The following is a 10,202-nucleotide window of genomic DNA, read 5'->3' on the forward strand; positions in this document are numbered from 1 at the left end:
AATTCAACTACAGCACTGAAGGGCTAGAGCTAATATGCTGCAGGGAACAGACTGCATGAAACTTAACGGTAAGACTTCAATATTTGTGTGATTTTAAAGCTCTTATCAGAATGTTATATGCTTTGCCTACATCAACAGTTTCTATGCTTTAACATGTGGCTCAATTTTGTCTTAACCAATTAAGAAATTTTCTAACAATCAATTATATGCCTTGCCAGATATTTATGAAAAGTAACTTTGCATGCATGATTTTTTTTGGTTCAGATGTATAAAGAAAAGATGCCCAACTTATTGTTACATTCAGCCAACAATCAAACAGTGTTAATTCTATAGCATAAAAGATTACACTCAAGGCTCATATGCTATGAATAATGTTAGTACCTGAATCCTAATTTGTGCACCAGCTTCTCAATACATAATTAATTCCTTTTCAAAAAAAAAAAAGCTCATTTCTGGGAAGTTAGCAAAGCAGCCCAATCCTGAGGATTATGAGCAGATCTGCCATGAAGATGGGCTTTGTTGATTATACATGTAGATGTTTAAGGCCAAAAGCTGTAAACCATATCCACACTGCACTCACACAGTAAATTAAGCATTGCCACTGTCAGCACACACTCAGCCAGCCTTCGCTGGCTTTAAACGAACCCTTTAAAATATATTCCAAAATATCTGGCTGATTAGCTCTGTCCTTATGAATGCTTAGGGGTTTTTTTTTTTGGTTTTTTGTTTTTTTGTTTTGTTTTGTTTTGTTTTTTGCCAAATGGAATACTGTCAGTGAGACAACTTTTTTCAAAGTTTCATGCTTTGAATACTTTCTTGAGAATATAATGTAATTACATCATTTTCCCCTTCTTTTTCCTTCCTCAAAACCCTCACATGTACCCCTCCCAGTCTTAAAGGTCATTACCCTTCCCTGTTCCACACAGCATGTTCACAGTGTTTTGCTCACCAAAGAACTCTGTATATGCTTACTAACTCTATGCAAAACTCTTAAATGATAAAAAATATCCATCAGAATTTATTTTACCTGGAAAAGAGAAGCAAATTGCTTCTTTGGTTTGACTTCTAGTTTGTATACCCTGAGTTTTCTTGCTATATATAGAAAAAGACTGTTTGAAAGCTGTGTGTGCAAAGGTTTAAAGGTAGGATTGTAAGGCAAGACCTCAGTGCCTGAAGACCAAAGAAATCCTCTGCATGGATTGGAAAGAGGCAAACACCTGCCATATTGCTGATAACTGTCAGCATAGGTGAGCCTAAATATGGAGAAACGTTGAACCCCCAAAGTGTCAGAATATATGGATCTGTTTCCCTACGTTTTAAGGGAAAGAAGATGTGCTATTCATCTAGATTCCCTGGGATATTTTACTCTGTCATGTATAAAGACCAAAATCAAGATACATGATATGTTAAAAGGTACAAGCATGTGTGGCTGGAGGTGAAACCCATATGAGAGTCTATGGGCAGTGCATGAAAGTGGAGCCACGTGACCTCTCACTGTGCCATGGAGTCTTCACGTCTTCCAGAGTGTCTCAGTGTCCACAGTGAAAGCTAACTTTTTGCACATTGCTCTCTCTTGATGGAAGTTCATTTTGTTGAACATTTCCGCAGCTACTAAAACATTTACAGCAGTGCAAGGACACTCTGCCCTTTGTGTGCAGATAGTGTCTCCAACTCTTTCAAAACATTACAAGACTGTTTTTCTCTTTCAAAGAACCAGCATGAAGCGTTCCCCCTTTTAAAATAGAAATTTTAATACTGAAGTCACCTGTTGGAGTAATATAATTTATGCCCATATTCCTCAATTACATTAAGCAATTTATGGGTGATTTGGAATCTTGTCGACCAGTGTTTCCTCCTGCTGGTTCTGCTACAGTTCATGCTGGGCATCATGGCAAAAACAACCCCATTGGAGGAGCCAGGGATTAACAAAAAGACCCGAGTGGATCAGAAGTAGAAGCAAAATTGCTTGAGAGGAAATGAGGATAGAGCAAATGGACAGAAATGTCTTTATTTTCTTCAGAAGGGTAGACTGTGAAGACAGTGACATTGATGCACCTAGAATTAGCAGTAGAATGAATTTGAAAATGACTTGATTCATATGCAGAGGAAGAATGCTTTTAAAAAAGGAAAAGAATGACCTCGTATCTGGAGGACCAGATAGGAAAGCTCAAGAAAGAGGAGGTGGGTGGAGACTATGAGAGATGATAAAGTAGCAGACTGGAGAAGCTCCCAGGAGGCCTAAGGTGAGAAGTGAGCAGTGTAAATTAGGATGGGATGGCCACATTATCACTTGTACATAATTGTGTACAGGGGAAGGGAGGGCAGGTTCTCAGAAGAGCTCAGATAAGCTGAAAGTCTGGACGCTGAGGACATAAAGGGATGGGCAGATGCGATGTGTGCTACAGCCACTAAGAAGCTAAGAGCAGACAGAGATAATAGCAATTGGTCATCACTTGTCAATACACCTGTATAATATTTTTTCCTCTACTAGGAGCTCTGCAGCTTGGTAGAAGTAGTTTAATTAGTGGCAAAACAGTTCAGCTGTTCATGTAAACAAAATATGGACCATTAACTAAAATTAATATTTTATCAAAAATGTACTATTTGATTTTTTTTGGACTTTTCTTCATGGAAAGTTTGGGGAAATCAAGGGTTCACAAGTCCTCCTGACTTGGATATCATACCTCAAGAACCAGGATCACTGTTCAAAGACAGCAGCTATGAGCTTCTCAGCCACCATTCCTGCATCACTTAGGACAGGGACCACCTGTTTCCTCTCCTGTAGATGAGCTTGGGATTATGTCCTGCTGTCACCAAGTATTTCACTCTGAAAACAAGAGCTCAGCTCCCTTGTCTTCCTGATAGCCAGGCCTACCTATAGCACTTTATGTGATCACTCCAAATTCTACTAAACATTTAGAGACTGGCACACAATAATTAACTTTAGGGGTGGCTTCTGGTTTTGAGCCAGAAAAAAAAAAGTTTATATAAATCTTTAAAGCTTCCTAATTTTTAAAAGTCAAAAAGGAAAAGAATAACGCAAATTTCTTCTAAATATATGTTGCCCTATCCTCTACATTGCTTCCCAAGTACTTAGGGACATTTAGTGCCTTTATTTTTGCAACTATATTTTTCCATGGATAAGGTGATCAGGGTCAGGGGACATTAAATGGCTTCCTGATTAAGTGACAAGGTATTCCGTTACTGGGGCTGCAGCTGAGATTTCTTGGGGAAAGGATAATCTTCAATTGCTAGATTACCATTCTTTGACATGCTCTGGTATCAACATATACCTGGCTCCCATTTAGCCAATCACAAATTAATTTTATAACAATCCTCCTCAAGTTATTATGGTCCAATATGCTAGAAACTCGTTAACCCTTCAGGGTAATGCTCAGAAGGAAAAAGGAGTCTGATGACTTGCACTGAACTGGTTGGTCATTCATTGCATAATTATTAACATCTTCTATATTGTGAAAGTGCCTCTAATATGAGGAGAGATGAGTTCTGTAGCAAGTCTTACGGACCCAGTGAGAATGGAGGCTGCCTGAGTAGGAATGATAATTGCAGATTAAAATGTTTACAACCAAAGGGTAGTTTTAAAATGTGGGCTTTTAAATAAATACGGAAGAATGTAGTTTTTAAAGTTGACCTTCCCCACAGCCTGAGATGTAGTAGTTAACTGTTAGTCGTGTGGGCCATTAGGTTTACTAGTACCTAATATGTATAAATTATATGATCACTGACTACAAGATTTCATTTGCTCCAAAATAAAAACCTGTGTTGCACAGTGAACTAGGAGCAAAACCAGATTCAGTCTCTAGTTTGATGTTCGGCCATTTTTCAATCTTACTATTTTGAAAAAAGAAAAATTATGCACAATGAAGGGATACTGACAGTGTTAAATTATATCAAGTCAGTCAATTACACCTCTAGAGCCTGTTCAATAGAAAATATGCAGGAAATGATAATCTTACACTTTTATATTAATACAGTACACTTTAAAAATTCTCCTTCAAAGAAAAACATTCAAATGCTATAATAAGGAGAATACATTTTGAATTGTTTGTAGCAAGCGATCTTGAGTACTTTGAGGAAGTACTATTACCAACCAACATCAAAACTGTTTTTGATTTTAATAAAAGAGAAAGAGATCTAAAAGTGAGTGTAAGGAGCTAGCAAGATGTCTGATCAAATAAAAGGGTCAAGGTGGATGCCCTCCAGATGGCCAGACTTTGAGCAGAGATTTGGATGTAGTGCTGGGATTAGTCATTGTATTTGGTCAAGAGTGAGAAAAGCGCTGGGCAGTGGTGGTACACGTCTTTAATTCCAGCACTTGGGAAGCAGAGGCAGGGAGATTTCTGAGTTCAAGGCCAGCCTGTTCTACAGAGTGAGTTCCAGGACAGCCAGGGTTATGGAGAAACCCTGTCTCAAAAAACCAAAAAAAAAAAAGTGAGAAAAGTAGGCAAGGGCTGGGCTGGCTGACGGGCATAAGTACTGGAGGTTGGTAAAGAATCTCTAGGCCATTGGAGGAAGTGGGGTTTTTCCTTTAGGTAAAATGGGTACACTTGTGAGAACTTGAGAGAGGAGTACTGTTATCTAATATGTGCTTTGAAAAGATCAAGTTTCTCAGTGTTGTCTGTTGAAAGTAAAAATCAGGAAGGCAAAGCCCAGAGTGGCTTGATCTATCAGGAAGCAACTACAGTTATCACCACGATGTTGCTGGGAATGAGGGTGTTCACACGCCCGCCCAGAATTTCAAAATGTCCCCATTTAAAATCTGCAGAGCTAATATTATGGTCCAAGGTCATAGCCAGAAACAGGTGCCAAATTCAAAATATAGATAAAGAGAGCTCATTTAATGGACTACACATGTAGATCAAGTTAAAGGAAATCTGAGGGAGTAGTAAAGTATGCTGGTGCTTGGTGCCTAGAAGGTGCTATTACCTGCGGGCCTAAGGACACAAGAGGAACAAGAAATCACTAGAGGAGGGAAAGCCCTGTTTCAGCAAATGAGAGTCACTCAAAGGGTGTCATTCTGTGGGTGAACTCAGCCCCTGCAAGAATCCAGTAAGAAGGATGCTGCTGCAAAGTGGGCACTTGGCCTCTCTGCTCCACTTGAGTTGCTGCTACTTTCTGCACCAGTGGCCAGAAGGCCTGGTTGAGATATCTGGAGATCAGGGCAGAGAAAAGAGATTTGACAGTGGAGACTGTTAATGGTGGAGGCTGCAGAGCACTATTATTGTACTCTTTTCAGAGGTGACTTCAATTCTCATGTGGCATGTCAGTGAAAGGATATATTTATTACTCGACAGACGCTTGCAGCATACATTAATATTTTTTCTTGTTGAACAAGTCTTTGGTTATGTGTTAATATTACCATGCATTTTTATTTCTTGGTTATAGAGTTTATCCAAAAATCATTTTCTGTTCTTTTGTATACAATCCACAAATGACCTAAGGGACAAACATATTATCATATAATGTGAACATTTTTATTTCCCTGAAAAACAATAAAGTCAGCTGGGCAGTGGTGGCACACGCCTTTAATCCTAGCACTTGGGAGGCAGAGGCAGGTGGACTTCTGAGTTCTAGGCCAGCCTGGTCTACAGAGTGAGTTCCAGGATCGCCAGGGTTACACAGAGAAACCTTGTCTCGAAAAAACAAAACAAAACAAAACAAAACAAAACCAATAAAGTCATTTGAAAGAAAGTTATAAAACATTTGCTTTTACCAGTATTAGAATTTTCATAACATGGAAGAAAATAAAAACATGAAATAAAGACTATGAGAGCATAAACATAAACAGACAACATATTACAGTTAACAACATAAACACAGAGTTACTGCAGACACATGTATGATTCAGGCCAGCCAGTCAACCAGTCACAGATAGCTGCAGTAAACTCTAAAGAAAACAACTAGTAATAATGAAAGCAATAAGAACAAACCACATGTGAGCCATGAATAAACACACATTTAAACTTGGACAACTTCTTACTGGAAACCTCAGAGGGCTTATACAAATCTGTTGTGTGTATACACACACAAGCACAATTTTTCATTATAAAGGCTGTATGCCATGATACTATGAGTCCTCTGGCAAGTCTTTGAACAGTATTTTCACTTGTAATGCTGACAAAAGGAGAAAGACAAGAGTGTTTACAACTATGATGAGTTACTGAAAGTAGAAACAAAAACATAGTTTTGCTTAAGTTGCCAAAATAATAGCAAAAATCAATAATTGGAACCTGGATCACACTAATTAGACATCCGCCCAGCTTTAGCTCACTAAATATTTGCCAACTCTCTCATTTGAGATATAGATCTTGCCATGTGGCAGGGGCAGTAGCTATATAGCAAAATGTGAAACATTGTATATTTTCTGAGATATCACTTTAAGATGTGAGCTACTAAATGATACATACTTCGGTGAAACCTGTACCTTAAAACGCCTATTGTCTCTTAACTTGCGATTAAAAGACAGGTTTTTAAAAATAATAATTAAACTATATATGCTATTCACAGGCCTGAAGATGGTTTTATATCATTAAACTTCTGCATAAATATGCTTCAATAAGCAATTAAACCAAAGGATCAGCTCTGCATTTTAATCCCCCTTTTCTCCGTGAAGTCATCACAGTCACCTACCTTTGATCTTACCGTCATTTCTGGCAACCGATTCAGATATCACAAATGAATAATTATTACTTCATAGAATGGAATTCAAAGACAATGGAGTCTAATGAAAAAGGGCTTTGTTTCACAGAAAAGTGAAACGTTTCCTAACGGTTGCAGAGAAAGAGTTATAAGTGCAGGGAAGAAATCAATTTATGATCACACATCTTGAGACCCCCTTCCTGGGCATAATCTACACACTGCACGATTTGGAATTTGGCGTTTTCCTGGGCGCAGTTAATGCTTTCTGTCCTTGAATCCTTCTGTCTCACTTCCACGGCTTTCCCTGTGTTTCTGCCCCACAGGCTGTTCCACCTCCCAGCTTTGAGATGCCAGTTACCATCCCAGTGTCCAGCCATAACAGTTTGGTGTACAGCAATCCTGTCAGCACACTGGGAAACCCCAATCTTCTGCCACTGGCCCACCCGTCTCTGCAGAGGAATAGTATGTCTCCTGGTGTAACACATAGACCTCCAAGTGCAGGTAACACAGGTAGGTCCTTAAGAGGACTTCATGTTCACAAGGTGTTGGAAGGATCCACGTCTAGCGAAAGCTTCCTTATTTAGGAAGTGCACTTTGGTTCCTGTTTGTATTCTATTCTTTTGTTGCTCAACATCCACCCCTTTCTAAATCCTCTTTGTGACACAGCCTGAGTTCTTCAGATTATCTTTCGGTGCATTTCATAACCCACACTTTGTCTTTTCTGGAGGTCAATTTTCTCCTCCGGTTGCTCTTTAAGCACTTACTTTCTCCAACAGTGTGTCCAATACCTAGTCTACACACTTTTGTTGTAGTCTTTTCTGCATAAAGAATCTCTTCTCTCTTCTTCCTACTAAACTGTCACTGTGAGACTGTCCTCTGTCTTCTCCAGCAGCATTTGTCCCCTATCTGTAATTGTTTGGGTTGTTTGTTTGTTTAAGACAACTTATCCCAGAAAGGATATACAGTAGAAAAGACTTGTGCTACCAGTACACGAGCATGATTTAAAAGTTGTATGAAATAAAGCACAGCTAATGACAAGTGCAGCTGATGGTACATCGCACTCACGCCCACTTGCCACAGATTTGTCTCAACATTATAAAGTATCCCTGCTGCTGTTCAATTCACAGTGACCTAAAGACAAGAAATGATTGCTCAGAAGAAGAAAAAAAAAAAAAACCCAGACATTCTTAGTATGTGAATCCAACTAAATATGTTATGATGTACTGAATTGAATACATGTCTTTTCTCCACTGGACTTGAACCTTGAAAGGAAGAATGCCCATTTGATTTGTCAAGCTCACAGTGGGAGCTAATTCAGTGTGTACTGAATATAACTAAGCCATTCCTTCATAGTTCTAGAAGCAGCATCAAAAATAATTGTATTTCTAAATCTCATACAACAGTCTATTGTGTATTTACATCCTGGTTTAAAGAAAGTACTCCACAGGGTGCTTTCAATAGCTTAGGTACATTTAACTGTACTAAGAGCGGCTTATTGATGGAAGGACATTTTCCTCTAGAAGACTTTATAAATCTTGAACCAGGGAAATATGTTCAAAGGACTTCACTGTGCCATCCTCTCCTCTATAATATGATTGAATTTTCAATATACATTTTAATAGTTATATAGATTTCTTTCAGTTCATATTTAGAATTTTGAATATCTTATTTGATAACTCATGTTCATTCATTTTTTTAATTTGATATTTTGTCTTCAACACTGTATTTGCTGGGAAATAGGAAACGTTTCCTTAAAATATAATAAACATCTTTTCTGATCTCAATAGCTAGAAACAATTCATAGCAATGAAGTATTGCTTACGAACAACTAAGAAATCTCCATTAGATGGCATTCTCAACTATTTTTCCTGTACCTTGTTCTCTATAATTTTTTAAATAATTATCTTCAATCTTACTGAAAGTTCACAATTCTTACAAAGAAACATAGCCATTATTGTGTTTATCCATTTGTTTATCTATTTGTCACTGTAACATGTGAGTCTTTGTGAGGTAATCAGAGGACAATGAGAAGAAGTCAGTTCTCTTCCACCAGGTAGGGCCAGGATGGAATTCAGGTCAACAGGCGTGGTGTTAACTGCCATGACTTGCTGTGCCATCTTGCCAGTACAAGTTTTTGTGTGGTTCTTAAATTAGCAATTAATTAGTATATTGTAAACCTGTGGCAATGAAAACTTATTCATTGTGTCATTAAGTGAAATTCAGCTTGATATAGTGATCAATTATGAGAAAATAAAATTTCTAGTTCATTAATATTGAACAAAAATAATGTTAGAAAATATATTTAGAAAAAAAGTAGATATCAAATATGTGAATATCAAGGCATATGGTAGAAATGAAGTGGGATTTTTATTCCTGTGGAGTATCTCTTTAGGAGAAAACCAGACCTGGAAATAATAAAAATTCAGAGACTATTGTAAGACAGTATTTTTCTATTGTAATCTTTCCTGTGAGGGGTGGAGAAAAAAAACTCTGCAAAATGTCAGTAAGTGAATGTATTTTTACCATTTGAACACAGCATGTCACAATAAAACAAATGTCAGCCCTGCAACTAAGATAGCACATTTTACGGATGTCTCTCAGAAGAGGACAAATGCTGAGGGCTGAAGGCTCCTGCTCTGTTCCGTGGGCCCCTAGCCTTTCTCCTTTTGATCTTCCTCTCTTCTCCATAGGCGGTCTGATGGGCGGAGATCTGACATCCGGTGCAGGCACCAGCGCAGGTAAGTGCAGACCTCAGTGGCGGGTTATGGGTCAGTCTGTTGGGTTATTTCCAAGAAATCCTACAGCTCTTTCTGAATGGGGAATGGTTAAACAGTAATTTACAAAAGAACTAGTTACTAACTGGAGTCTTCCTTAGTAAAACTCAACGGAGGCAAAGCCAGCATCAACGGGAACTGTTATGTTCAGTTTGTTAACGAAGGGAATTTATTTGTGTTGCTTATGCAGTAAATATTTTAAATATTTTAAAGAAGTCTAAAAATAAAATAACTTCAGCTGGTCTGCAAAGAGGTGCAGGTTCTGATCAACCCCTGACACTACTCTTAGACTATAGTACCATATGGAGGCCGTTGTTCTCACATTTTCTTTTAATCAGTCCCTAACTGAGTCAGTGATGTCCACACAACGAACTGATATTCTATGTATTTCTAAAGAAGAGTACATAAAGAAACAAGATTGCAATCATCCAAAACTACTGGTAATGAAAATCACAGTTGGCATTAACCTGATGCCTCAGAGAATATCAGTAGACTACGCTACCACAAAACCCCTCAAATGGACTTCAGCTCTTAGGATATCTTCAACACTGACCGGTGTCGTGTGTCTTCAGATTCGCAAAGAAATTTATAATATTGGAATTATTGAGATGTCGATTTTCTTTTCAGTGCAAATGCATAATGTAGCACAGGACTTTTAAGTGCCAACTCTGGTTTACTATGAGGCATAGAAGTAACCATGGTAATTTTACAGCTGGAACATGCTATAAATTTAAAATAGGAGGCAGGCATGAATGACACAAGGTTATG

At 38.2% G+C, this 10,202-nt stretch overlaps 1 protein-coding gene across 34 annotated transcripts in view; it reads left to right on the top strand.

The window, feature by feature from the left end:
- Mef2c (myocyte enhancer factor 2C) overlaps positions 1 to 10,202 on the top strand; it is a 163,063-nt gene that overhangs the window by 122,055 nt on the left and 30,806 nt on the right. For all 34 annotated transcript variants that reach the window (XM_006517123.3, NM_001347572.1, NM_001347564.1 and 31 more), the window contains 2 exons: positions 6,984 to 7,170; positions 9,351 to 9,398. In XM_006517123.3, coding sequence (XP_006517186.1) covers positions 6,984 to 7,170; positions 9,351 to 9,398 — 235 coding nt within the window. The remainder of the gene's footprint in view (positions 1 to 6,983; positions 7,171 to 9,350; positions 9,399 to 10,202) is intronic.

The sequence above is a fragment of the Mus musculus genome, chromosome 13 (genome assembly GCF_000001635.26).
Source record: "Mus musculus strain C57BL/6J chromosome 13, GRCm38.p6 C57BL/6J".
Lineage (NCBI taxonomy): Eukaryota > Metazoa > Chordata > Mammalia > Rodentia > Muridae > Mus > Mus musculus.